Here is a 14,835-nt window from a genome sequence, read left to right as displayed (position 1 = left end):
GGTTTCCCAGAACACCATCTTGATTTTGAATTCAAAGTTGGATATCTGCAAAGAAAAGTAATAGCATTTTGCATTTTATTGTAAAAAGGACTTTCCTGCATTATAGTAGGGGGAGAAATAAACAAAGTAGTAAGGGAAAACCCATTTAAAATGGTTTTAAAACTATATATTTTGAGGGCCTCACTTTATGAGACGTTAAAATATTACTGATAAAAAAAGCGTTTTGGATTTTCATTAGATAAGGTATTTTAGTTTTCATTTGAAACTTGAATTAATTCAGAATGAGAGAACAATTTTTTTGGATAATAGGCTAGAATAACCAAGATAACTGTCAGAGCAACTCACAGAAGTATTAAGTTTAGGGTATGAACATGTGTTTATCTGAAGAGCCTTTGGGAGTCAAACATCTCTGCTTCAAAGCTGAAAGCAAGGTACAAAATGTTCGGTTTAGGAGCCTGGCGGGAAAAACATGTCTTTTGATTTCTTAGTGATACTAAAGATACTTGTTACCCTAGTGGGTGGACTTAGCATTTACTCTGAAGGCATTTAATGGCTCTGGGGCAATATATTTTCCAACTCTTTTGGTCAGTTTGTCTCTAGTTGCTCATGAAGTCAAAATCCAAAGTCAACTGGTAGTTGGTTAAGAATAACCCAGGTGCCTCAAATGAGAGCATTCCAACAGCTTAGCTGCCTAACCGTGGAACTGATTTCTAATAGAGAAGTTTGGTTTCCCAAACTTCAAAGAAAATATTCACCAAGAGTCTTAAACCCCTCAATAAATAAACAACATCTGGATTTATTATTTTCTTTCCCAATTGATCGAAAAAGCTACATGATTAAGAAATGCCTACACTATATCTAACAAGACACAAGACATAGACAGTGTCATAAAAGAAGACATAGTCCTTCACTTAAAGGATTTTTTAATCTTGTAAAGGAGACTAAATGACCCATTTACATTTTGAAATATTAGCTATGATGTACATAATATAAGGACTACTGGTATTTCCCAAGTGCTTTTCTACTACAATCTGTTTACCATACTAAGATTCCATAGGTTACTCCAGCAAAAGTCATGCCCTTATTATTATATATGTTCCCAACCTGCCAACCTGGGTGTAAAGTATAGAAATATGACCTAGATAAAAACATCAAGCTTCTTCCTTAAGCCTTGATTTAGTTTCAAAAACCATGTTTTCCATTTCCCTTCCTCTGATTCCTGTCATGACCTCCTGTAGCTTTCCAGATATACAAGATGTTCGAAGTCCACTCAGAATCATTCTCACTCTCTATTCCCCACAAATGAAGACAGAAAGAAGTTTTAACATCACAATATTGCTATGTTCCTGAAGGAAGAAAAAGGAGAAATCAAAGGAAAAGCTTTTGTAATACCTTCGGTTTTATCATCAAAATGTCCTACTCCTAGAATGATGATAGGCATTTTACCTACTTGTTTTTCTTTTAACTGATTCATAATTGGAAGTTATGTGTATAAATATACCTCCTTGGTGAAATTAATAGTGTGTTGGGAGAAGCCCTCCTGATTTATCTTTCTCTGGTTATCATTTTGCCTAATCAAAAATAATTGATTTTCATTCTTTAACTTAATCGAGAGCTAACTTGATGACACATAAGTGACATTTTCTCTTAATAAACCAGGTACATCTTGCCTTCATTACTACACTGAAAATTTCTTAAAGGCAGGAAACATTTTTCAAATTTGTTTGAATCTGTCATAGCACCTAGCATGATTGAGAGAGCATAATCAGTGTCCAATACATAAGAATTCATTATTGAATGAATGAATCACTTTTAAGAATAATAGAGCACAAAATGTTTTAAATAACATTTAATCTAAGCTCTTTATTTAAAAAATATAAAGTGAATCACAGTAACAATAAATATTGTGTCTAATTCTATATATTCCATTTATGTCAGATATGGGAAAAATACGTGTCATAAGCCCAAATGTTTTATTCACTTATTCTTAACTAGGTCCCTCCTTCATGATATAGCTGTACAATGCTTATAGCAAGTGGTATGGGTTGACTTTATTGCTCTTGCTAATTTGATCACTCACATAGATGCAATATTATTGTTTATTTATATTGTCTAAACCTTTCACCAATGGATCGATATATTGACAATGTAACTCAAGAAAAATCTGCAAGTAAATACCCCTGATATTTAGTATTAGGGAAGATAAATGCTTTGTGTAAAATATTGTAAAAGATATAAGTAAAAAGATGATTGTAAACAAACTCTTATACTAATGGCATTTTTTCTTCAGATTTTTCCTTGATTTTACCATCTTGAGTTTTCGATCCATTGTTCTTGCCATTATTTTGTGCTTGTGGTTTTCAGCTAAGACTCTTTTAATTAAAATATCATTGACATTGTCAAAAAAGTAACATACAAAGAGCAAGCATTACTAGTCTTGGGTAGTCCAATACTGTTCACAGAGATGGCTTTTAGAGGTAATGTGGCTACATCAACATAGGCTTTCAGGAAAGACTCATGAGCCTAGCACCAGAATCATTCCAGTCTTGACATTTAGAAGCCATGTGATCTTGGGCAAGCCATTTACCTCTTCTGAGCCCCAGTGTCCTTATTTGTAAACAAAAGGAACTAAAATGTGTGAGCTCTAAATATTCACACTTGTAGTCATTTACATGGATATTAAATATAAACATGTACAGAGTTTCTGCTAAGGATGATTCTTAATGAAAGTTATGTTTGCACAGTGATGGCCCCGCAGTAATTCTAGGATGCAAAGCTCTGGGATTGTCCACCACAAAAATGCAATACTGAAGAAAATGATTTAAATGATGAGGTCATTGAATGACATTATGTTTTTCAGCTATTTTTATCTCAAGTATATTTTAGAGAGTCTTGGTAGTCAGTTCATGCAATACATTTATGCTATGTGTAAATCAAAATTTTTTTATTTAATTTGGCAGGTTTAGTTTTGAAATTGCCAAGTTTCATTTAAAAATATAAATGATAAATATAAATCTTAATGTTCTACATATCACACTGATGAGTAGATGCTTAAACATGGTCGAATAGGAACACTCACTGTTTATGAGAGGTGATATGATTAAAGACATGGCAATCAAATTTGACATCTCTTTCTTCAGTTTTGAGTCAATTCTTTCTTATACATGTGCAGAGATAAAAGTATAACTCTTCCAGGCCAGGGACTAGAGTGATTTTATTTCTTTTGTGTCCCTATGGAACCATTAGTCCTGTGTTGTAACCCTATGGATGCCCAGTTAATAATATTGAGAATGTGAGATACATACATACATACACAGATATGTACAGACGTATAATCCCACACAATTGCATTTCACATACACTGAATTACTAAGGACATTGTTATGGGCCTCTGTATTTTTTACAGATTTTTATGCAATTCATGGTCTAGCTATTTTTTTCCCTGAGCCAATGGAAATAGTTCCATTCTAAGTATCTCCAAAGGCTTCAAGACTTTCCCCACCTCCATATGTCTGTTGTCCAAATGTCCCTGGAAACTAATGAGTTTGTTAATATATGGGTTTCAAATATCTCATAAATATAGAAAGAGTATAAACAGCAAATAAATGTATGTGGAAAAGAAGGACTACTCTCACATTGACTGTGTCATTCTATTTAAATTAAATGTGTTTTCAAATATTCTATAATTACATTACTTTTTGATCCAGCTCTTACTGACAGAGGTGCATTAAAATTTTCCCCTAGACATGATTTTGGATTTATATTTTTTTCTGTATAGTTTGCTCTATTTGTCTTGAATACTATAGACTAGAAATTTTTAAAATCTTTTTGATAATTGTTATTACAAATTGACACTTTACAGGTTAATAATGCTTTTTTTCAGTAAAATCTATTTTGTCTGATAATACAGGTATACCTGCTTCAGGTTTTGTTACCTTTGCCTACTTTTTTCTAATCATTCTTTGATTTTCCACCTTTCTGTACCCTGATGTCTCTTTTAAACCAAATAGATACATGTTAGTTTTATTCTTTTATTCAACATGATATTACCAATTTACTTGCCTATTCTGGGAAAGCTATATTTATTTCCATTTATTTCTATTTCTGATATATTTATATGTATTTATTATGCTTCCTCGTTACCTTTTTTCCTTTGTTTTTTCTTTCTTTTCAATCTTATATTAATGTTTTTTATTTATTCTTCCCTTTCCCTCTGCTAGTTTTTAAGTAACATTTATTAAGACTTTATTTTTTGGAGCAGTTTTATATTTACAATAGAGTTATTATTTTATACCTGGCATGTAATCGATATAATTTTAACATGGTTATTTTAAAAGTATGAAGCTAAAGGAAATCTCTACCCTCCTCTCAAATACTGCAAGCCTTTTAAATATTTTAACTCTGATTCTTTTCCTCCCATCTTATTTATAATTGCTGTATAGTATTTTAGTTCTGTCTTTATTTTTATAACACACAAATTATGTTCTTCTCTGCCTCCTTATTGTTCATGTTCTCCTTATGCCTATTTACAGATTTATAAACTAATGTATTAGATTATGCTAAATCTTGGTTACATCACTCATTTCATTGAACTATCTTCCTAGCCTTGGTTCATGTGTATATTTGCAAAGTAGACCTTTCTTTATTACAATCAAGTAAAATTCTCTCATAAAAACCATCTTCAGATCATAGACTAGGACAGAATTTTGTGAACATCTGAGGAAGACTTTATTAATTTTATAATCTCAGCAATATTACATCTACACATGCTTTTTAAAGAAAATTATGGGCATATTGAAATATTCTGGTTGGCAATGAGTCACATTTTCCTGTCAATTCTTCTCTTATTTAATCCTTGATTGCTATTGAAAATTTGTTTTACTCCTGTTTGAATAAACTCATCTTCTTCTTTGTCATAAATGCATTTGAGGTTAAAGCCTAAATTGGCCTCAGACATTGTAGAGATCCAAGAAAATTACCTACCTGACCAGCAGTGTCCAAGATGTCCAAATAAGCTGGCTCATTGTCGATCCTAACTTGGGTCTTATAAGCATCTTCTGAAAAAACACAAGACAAAGTTTATATTTAAATATATTCAGCAGAAAAAGCAATGATTAATTTTTAGATTTCATAACAAGACTAAGTACGTTGCTAAATAAGGCATTCAGAGACTCCAATACAGTATATAGAGTGAGAAGGCTATAACCCAGGAAAATATAGGAAAGGGAGTCTTTGCTTAAAATGAAGTCAGATGTCTTTCTCCTTCATCAGGAGAATTAATGACTTGAAGTGCCTTGGTCATGTTACCTAGAGAAACAAACCATGGAACAAATGTGTCATTTCTTTCTTAATTATGCACAAGTTTGTATCCTAACATTATACTCTGTTCGAAAGAATTTTTCCTTTAAGATCACAAATAAAACAAGGATGCTTGTTTTAACCCTTTTATTTAACATAGTACTGGAAGTCCTAGTCAGAGCAACAAGGCAAGAAAAAGAAATTAAAATCATTCAAATGAAAATGGAGTAAAATTTTCTATTTGCAGATAACATGATCTTACAAATAGAAAGCGATAAAGATTACACACACACACACACACACACACACACACACAAATATATATATGAACTTCTAAACAAATTCAGCAAAATTGCAGAATAAAAAAATCGACACACAAAAATCATTTGTTTCTAGACACTAATAATGAACAATAAGAAAAGGAAATTAAGAAAATGATTCCATTTATAATAACATCAAAAGGATTGAATACTTAGGTATAAAGTTAACTAAGGGGGCAAAGACTTATACGCTGAAAACTACAAAAAATTTAATGTCTTTATTGATGTTTTTGTTAACTTACATGAGATTTTTGTATATTCTGGATTCTAAACACATCAGATACATGGTTTGCAAATATTTTTTTCCTATTCCATAGTTATCATTTTACTTTATTAATATCTTTGTTGCATGAAAGGTTTTCATTTCAATGAAGTGTAATTTATCTACTTTTTCTTTTGTCGCTTATGTTTTTGGTATTCTATCTAAAGATCTAGTCCCAAATTCAAGGTCATGAATATTTAACCCTATTTTTCTTCTAAGACTTTTATAATTTTAGCTCTTATATTTAGATCATCAATCCATTTTCAGTTAATTTTTTAAATATGTTGTTGAGTAAGCATATATATTCATACTTTTGCATACAATTCTTATCATTTTATTTTAAGGCTGATAGTAATGTCTCTACTCTAATTTTTAATTTTATTTATTTGAGTAAACTTTTTTCTTGGTCAATCTAAGGTTTGTCCATTTTTTTTTAATCTTTTTGTAAAAGCAACTCTTGGTGTCATTAATTTTCTCTGTTATTTTTATGTTCTCTATTTTATTTACCTCTTTTTAAGTCCTTATTATTATTTATTCCACTTTATTTATGAGTTTAGTTTTTTCCCCTAGTTTTTTTAAAGTTTAAAGTGAGGTTGTTATTTGTGCTCTTTCTTCTTTTTCAATGTAAGCATTTATTGTTATAAATTTTTCTTTTAACACTGCTTTTGCTGAATCTCATAAGTTTTAGAATGTTGTGTTTTCATTTTTATTAATCTCTAAGTATTTTCTATTTTTTCTCCATGATTTCTTCTTTTGCCCATTGGTTGTTTAACTTCACATATTTGTAAATCTTTCAGTTTTCCTTTTGCTATGGATTTCAAATTTCATTCCATTGAGATTGGAAAAGATACTTTATATAATTTCAATCTTACTTCTGATATATACTTAGAAACTCAAGGAATGCTTCCTGGAAGAAGTAGCATCACATTGTGTAGGAGTTAGGAGAAAACAAAGCAAGAAAGAAAAACTAAAAGCCAGTATCCCACAGATTATAAAGATGATGGAACAAAAAAGGAATTTAGATAATTTCAGTGTGGTTAAATCTCAGTGTTTAGAAATGACATGTTAAAAAATGACATTTAAGAGATAAATCAGACTTGCTTATAAATATATTAAATGGAATCTTATTTTTGCATAAGGCATATAAAGTCAGATTACCTGGGTTTAACCCTGTCTCTATCAACACCAGCTGTCTGATTTTAGGAAAATAACATGATCTCTCTAAAATGTATATTTCTCATTTGAAAAGTTATATCTGCATTTACCTCATGGAATTGTTCAGAGGATTCAATGAAATAATGTGTGGAAGGCATCCAGCACAGTGCATTATGTGTAGTAAATGTTTAATAAGGGTTAAATATACTGTTTTTAAGAAATGTGAACTCTATTGTACATGCCACCATCAAATGTGCATTTTGGAATGCTAATCTGGTTGAAATGTAGTGAACGAATTTTAATGTGGAAAACGAGAAGGATTGAGTAGATATTTAGTAATCTAGGTGAGAAGTGATGCTGGCCTATACTGTGATAATGGCACTAGGGTTGAAGGAAAGCTGGTAGATTTGCAAGATGTTTAAAATGTTGAACCTATAGCATGATATATGGTGGATAAAGAAGGAGGACAATGAAAGAGAAGTTCTGAGATTTCTGGCATTTGCAGACGGGCAGATAGTTATGAGATTTACTGAGAGAGGGAAGAAAAGAAGAGGAGGACTACAAGTTCATTTTGGGTAATGCTGACTTTACCACGTCTGTTTATCATTTAAGTGAAAACAGTGAATATCTGGGTCTGAAGCTCTGAGGTGAGATCTGAGAATCTTATTTCATTGTGTCCATTTATTTTGTCATTCATGCCGGTCCCATTCTATGTATTTCAGCCTGTTCAAATATCTACAGTGAGTACACCATCATTTATGAAACATGGCTGGATCTTCGCAGCCTGGAACTTGTAAATTCCTAGTGCCTGGCTACAATCTCTATTTAGTTTTATCCACCACTTATAGTATAAGTAAACAGCAAACACTGCTAAAAGCATTTAGAATAGCATTGATTTTAGGCACAATTCAATAATTATTTATAATGTTGATTGTGAAACAAACAAATGATTATTTTCAAAACCTTTTGTTTTAGAAAATAGTAATGATCAACTATAGGAGGTACTTTCACAATGCACAGAACTAAGTCCTTCCAAAAATTAGATTTCTGGAGATACACACACACACACACACACACACACACACACACACACACAGACACACACATACACACACACACACTCATGGTCTCTAACCTCACGGAATTTATACAATCATGATGGAAGACACACATATATGAAATGGGATGTTAAGATCCAAAAATTTATAGGGAATATAGCCTACCTTCAAAGAAATTTATTCTTTATGACTGTGCTCCAGAAAGATGAAGTATGGGGAATATAATTTGCAAGGGAGGTAGATCTAGTGTGGTTTTAGCAACACATGCTATTCTAACAGCATTTGGTGTATAGGTGACCACAAAATCTTTCTATTTCTTATTCTACTGCTCTTTGTACTTTCACTGATCTTCCTCTCCCTAAAAAGAAATCTTGTGGAATTATTTGCAACATTTTTTGAAGATGCATAGGATTGTTTTTCAATTTCATAGGGAAATACAAATAGTTACACTGAAAAGGGCGCTATGACCTGAGGATCACATGTAAGTCTTTTAGATTTCATGTTTGTTTATTTCAACTCAAAAGCCCCAAAAAGAGCCTGCTGAGGCCAGGATCATGCAGAGTAATCCAGAGGAGAACAGCTCTGTGTGATTATCTGAGCCCTAGATAAACCCAGCACATGAAACGTATATCAAATAAAAGCTTCTCCTGGTATCAGAAAACCCCTTCAAAGAGACTTGATATGAATTGGCTGGAAATTAAGCCAGTCCCTCTATCCAAGATTTCTTTTTCTCTTTTAAAAAGTGTCCATCAGAGTATACATTCCAGTGTTGTGAATCTAGGTCACCTGCCTGGCCTCCATAGAAACTAATCCTTTTCATTTCCTCCCAATAAACAATCTTCCCTTCTGTTTCCATTCATCCACTCCCTTTGAGACCTCCCATGCAGAAATGCAGTGACAGAAATACTCTCTTGAATACATATAAACACCTCCCTGAAATTCAATCATCTGCTTACAGACCCAACCCTGAAGTGAGCTCATTTATCTTCCCAAGCAAGAGGCCAAATGTACACAAAGCTTTATCAGGCAGAAATGGTAGCAACTGCATGCTATATTGTTTGTACAGAAAAGCACAATGGAGCCACCTTCTTGGAGGCATCTACCACCTTAAAATTCATTTGATAACACTACTGTTTGATTTGAGACTATTGTTTCTCTTCAGATGTGTCTTCTTTATGCTTTCCTTCCAGTAGAATTTTATCAGAAAAAATTTCTAAAGATTTGTATTAAAGCCTCACACTTATCACTGAATATTGATGTTATGATTAGCCAGCCACTTGACCTTATTTATAAGATGGAAATAACAGTACATGCAAGTCAATGCATAGGAGCTCTATAAGGATCAACAAAAGTGGCAAATATGATTTGAAGAAAAAAGAAATCACAATTCAAACTCAAGGCGTGATATATAGTGATTTAAAAAAATATATTGCTTCAAGTTAACCATGAAATTATATTAAAACTAAGTCACCTCTGCTATTTATATTTACCTCTGTGATAATGCTTTTTTCCCAACAAGTAAATCATAGAGGATTTGACAGGATACATTTGCAATAATCATAAAAAATATGAACTTTTTAATTAATTAAAAAACCTTAAGGTATTTTGGATAATTTACCCAAAATAATTCATTTTATTCCTTTGCAGAACAAACTTATGTATTTAAATAACTTTAAAATAATTTAGTTGTAAATATGAAATTAGGATAATTTAAAACCATAATATGTAACTGGGAGAAAATAATTAGGTTATCAGTGAATTTTCACTAGATGACTTTTTAAAAATCTTAAGATAGTTGAATACTTCTTACATGGTTTACCAGAAAATCTGAAATGTATGATAATTAGTATTACAGTGAAGATATATTTCTATAACTCTGAGCTAGTATATATCTCTAAATATTAGTTGTCTAGCCAATGTTTTTTTTAAAAAAAAAACAATAAAAATATAAAGCCTCAAATAATCTATAAGAACTTTCTCAAAGAATTACTAAAATAATCTTAATTGTGTGTGTGTGTAAAGTAGAAGCACTTTGGAACATACTGTACTGTATACTTTCACTTGAACAAAAAGTTAAATCACGGCTGAATCAGCACTGATACATCTCTAATGTATCCATATATTTATCAATAATGACATCAATAGGTATTCGAGTGTGTAATCTGTGCTACACACTCTGATAGGCACAGAGTCTAGAGTATCGAATAAGAAAGGATTGATTTCTACACACATAGAGTTTATAATCTTGGGGGAATACATAAAACTAAACAGGCAATTACATGGTAGTTTAATGAGTATGACATTAGAAGCATTTGAAATCTGCTTATTTAGAAAGACAGCAGAAGACACCCAGAGGAGCTGAAGTTGAGCTGAGGTCAGTCCTCAAAGGAAGCATATAGAAAACAGAGTTGGGAAGGAGAAAGCTTGTGAAAGGCCAGGAAAAGAGAGAGAGTTGCATGTATTCTTGTAAAACTCTTTCTCTTGAACCTAAACATTCAGTGAAATTTAGAAACAGTATATATGCTTATTTGGTTTGAAAATGTTTTGAAAACTGGTTGAATTTAGCTTCTGAGATGACTCAAGATAAATAAGAACACCTTTCCCCACCATGGAAATAAGAGCTGAAGAAAGAGGTCTCATTAGAAAAATAAGTCCTGTAAATTCATGGGAATTTTAAAGCACAATTTGGATTTTTTTCCCGTGCTGTAAGATTGAGAGTTGAGTCAAGTTTATTTAGGTCTGTGAGGGGTAAAGGCTTCTTGATGATATGAATTAAACGGTCACTAAAATCTTTCCCCGAGACATATAAGCAGATCCTACTGGGTAGTTCATACCACCCAGCATCTCCCTGCTGCCCCCAAGGAAAAGCCTAATATTACTGCTCTGGGAAGTCCTACCCCAAGGCGTCCAACCATATACATTCTGACTCTATAGGAGGCCTTGACAATACATCAGACCAAATGAGATGATGCAAGTTGGAGTGCTTCCTGTGGAACAACGGGATACCACCTGGAGATTCGCACTTTCAGAAGGCCATTACTGGAAGATATCATTCTAAACAATGGCTTTGCAGAGCAAGGGCAAGCTAATGGAGAGGACTTTGACAAGAAATAATAGCCATCTCCCAATGTAACTATATTTGGAGACAAGGACTTCAAGGAGGTAATTAAGATTCAATGAGATCATAAGGGTGGGAACCTAACCCCTTAGGACTGGTGTCCTCATGAGAAGAGGAAGAGATATCAGAGCTCTCTCTTTCTCTGCACACACATAGAAGAAAGGTCATATGAGGACAGAGAGAAGGCAACCATCAGCAAGCAAGGAAGATTGGCCTCACCAGATATGAACCCTTCTTCCACCTTAATCTTGGATTTCCAGTTTCCAGTACTCTGGGAAAAGAAATTTTGTTGTTTAAGTTGCCCAGCGTGATATTCTGTTATGGTAACCCCAATAGACTACTAGAGCTGTCCATTTATTAATTCACAGCTCCTGTTGGGTAGAAATCTGTTTATGACACATTTGAGTTCTCTTACTACAAGGCTAGAGTGAAGTTGTGAGCGGGGTTCTGTTCTTATCTGCAACTTTGGATCCTCTTCCAAAGTCATTCAGGGTCATTGGCAGAATTCAGTCCTTGCAATGGTTCCTCTTTCCTTGCTGGCTATTGACTAGAGGTCACTCTTAGCTCCTAGAGGCCACCCTCCTAGCTTAACCACATGGCTCTCACAGCCTGGCAGCTTACTCTTTCAAAGCCACCAGAAACTTTGACCTCTTAGATTCTCTAGTAATTGTTCATCTGATAAGGTCATCTCCCAGTGAGTAGATCTACCATATTCTGAGCAAGAGGTTGCTGAGGCAACAGCCAAATCAGTGTTCTTCTCCAAAGCCAGAAGATGTTTCAGGACATCCTTTCAGGATTCTTTTCAGCCTGAGAAGATAGAGAGATCTATGGGAAACCTGATTCTATGACTCTCTTCTTGGGAGACGAAAGGACTAGGCCGCAGACACTGATACTGAATGTCTCAAGTCCTTTGTCTCTGCCTCACTTATTGTCATTTCTAGTGAGGAGAAGAAGCAAGTATTCTCTTCTCCCCAGCTTCTTCAGCAAGGAATGATGGCATCTCTTGTTCTACCTTTCTTACTGCCATTCGCCACAACCATGATGAATGGTTTTATGATCCTAAGGCCACGATCTGTGCAATGGTTGCCTTCCAGAGGTTTTGAAAGAGAATGAATTTAAATGCAGATGATCTCTTCTGCATTTAAAAAAAGCCTGTGTGGTCAGAGCAACTGTGGGAGTGCCAATCTTACAAGCTCTTTACCCTCACTTGATGGACACCTCCAAAAGGTCCCCAGGGAAACTCTGGAGTGCATAGATACAATATAAGAACATATAATGACAGAGGTTTGATTTATACCAAGACTGCTATTTCTGGACAGGTGGAATAGATGAACTTTTTCCTATGCTTCCTGTTACATGCAACATAAAACCACGGACATTATATATAAAACAAGCATAAGATTCTGAAGGTGGAGAGAAAGAAGCAGACTAGCTAAGAACTTCAGAATCCAAGGACTGATACGGTGGTAAATTTTCTGGGTTTTCTTTTTGCCTCTTATTTTCCAGACTTGGAAAAAGAAAGAAAAAAAAATGGCAGCTTGAAAACACCAATGGGTGCAGAAAAAACACGTAGAAAACTTACATGATAAAAACTACACAACAGTAATGAAAGAAATTAAGGAAGATCTAAATAAATACCTAGGCATATCATTTTCCTGGTAAAGATGTTAATTCTTCCCAAACTGATATAAAGATTTAATGTAATTCCTATCAAAATCTCAGAATGTTTCATGCAGGGGAGGGGGACACATTTAAAAATGTTTATGGAAAGGGAAAGGAACTAGAATATCCACAACAATTTTTTCAAGAAAAAAATAAAATGGAAGGAGCCAGTTTACCCACGTTCAAGACACACTTTATAGCTACAGTAATCAAGACTACATGGTATTGACAAAGGTACAGACGCACAGATCAATGGAAAGGAACAAACAATCCAGAAATAAACTCACACAAATATGACTTACTACATTTTGACAAAAGTAAAAAAGAAAATCGATGGAGGAAAGATAGCCTTTTGAACAAATGGTGTGGGAAAGATTAAACATCCATGGGGGGTGGGGAGGTGGAATACCCTCGAGCTACGTCTCACATCTTATACAAAAAGTAACCTAAAATGGATTCCAGATTTAATGTAGAATGTAAAACAATAAAACTTTTAGAAGAAACAGAAAACATCTTTAGAATCTAGTGCTAGGCAAAAAGTTCTTATATTTGACACAAAAAGTTCAATCTATAAAAGGAAAAATTGATAAATTGAACATCAAAATTTTTAAAAACAGTTTTGCTCTATGAAAGACTCCATTAAGAGTATGAAAAGACAAGCTAACGTGGGAGAAAATATTTGCAAATCATATCTCTGACAACGGACTAGTACTTAGCATCTATAAAGAATGCTCAAAGTTCAACAGTAACAAGCAAACAAACAATTTAAGTAGACAGTGAACAAAAGAGATGAAGAGACATTTCACCAAATAGAATATATAGATGGCAAATCAGCGCATAAAAACGTGTTCAAAATTACTAGCCTTGGGTATGTGCATATTAAAACCCCAGTGAGCTATCACTACAGATCTATAAAAAGGCTTTAAAAAATGGTGACAACACTTAATGCTGGTAAGAATGTGAAAAAATTGGGTCATTCATACATTGTTGGTGGGAACATAAAATGGTACCTCCACTCTGGATAAAGTTTGGCATTAAAAAAAAAATTATATATATCCTGCACATAATACATAAAATAGCAATTGTGCTCCTGGGCATTTAATGCAGAGAAATGAACTAAAGTTCACACAAAAACACAATAAACAAATGTTCCCAAGATGTTTATAATAGCTTTATCCATAATAGCTAAAAATGAGAAATATACCAAATATCCTTCAATGGGTGAATGGGTATGCAATCTGTGATACAACCATATCATGAAATATGACTCAACAGTGAAAGGAATGGAGTGTTGAAACATGCAACAACCTAGATTAATCTCCATAGAGCTATTCTAATTGAACAAACCAATCCCAAAAGGTTATATACTACATGATTCCATTTCTACAATATTCTTACATTTAAAAAAAATCCAAAATCTCCACAAAATCATAGCAAACTAGGCATAAAAGGGAGCTAGCTTTATTTAATACTGGGTATCAAAACAAAACCTAAAGCAAACAAATATTAAAACCATTCCCTCTGAAATTGTATACAAGATAAGAATACTCATTACAGATACTTTTGTTCACTTTATACTGGTGGTTCTAACCTATTCAGTTAAGCAAGAATATGACTGATGTGAATAAAGTTGATAAAGGGAAAAATGTTACTATTCTGGGTAAATATCTTTTGGGTATGCAGAAAATTCCAAAGATCCTATTCATAAATTAGTAAATTGAATAAATGAATATAGTAAGTTTCCTAGCAATACAGTCAATGTAGAAAAAACAATTTTTTATATATGAGCAACAAACAGATAAGAATGAAAATATTTGATGTTATTATCATAACATCAATAATATCAAATCTCAGAGAATAAATCTTTTTTGCAAGCCTTCTACTTAAGAAGAACTACAAGATTTTATGAGAAAAATTAAAGATGTTATAAATAAGGGGAAGCATATGCCATGTTTATGAATT

The 14,835-nt window shown here is 33.2% G+C and overlaps 1 protein-coding gene across 1 annotated transcript in view; it reads right to left on the bottom strand.

Annotated features, from left to right (window-relative positions):
- RIT2 (Ras like without CAAX 2) overlaps positions 1 to 14,835 on the bottom strand; it is a 317,797-nt gene that overhangs the window by 190,733 nt on the left and 112,229 nt on the right. The window contains exon 3 of the mRNA XM_011361268.1: positions 4,984 to 5,057. Coding sequence (XP_011359570.1) covers positions 4,984 to 5,057 — 74 coding nt within the window. The remainder of the gene's footprint in view (positions 1 to 4,983; positions 5,058 to 14,835) is intronic.

Source organism: Pteropus vampyrus, unplaced genomic scaffold (assembly GCF_000151845.1).
Source record: "Pteropus vampyrus isolate Shadow unplaced genomic scaffold, Pvam_2.0 Scaffold3, whole genome shotgun sequence".
Classification (NCBI taxonomy): Eukaryota; Metazoa; Chordata; class Mammalia; order Chiroptera; family Pteropodidae; genus Pteropus; species Pteropus vampyrus.
The sequence above is the reverse complement of the archived record's forward strand: the minus strand, read 5'-3'. Positions and strand labels throughout refer to the sequence as shown.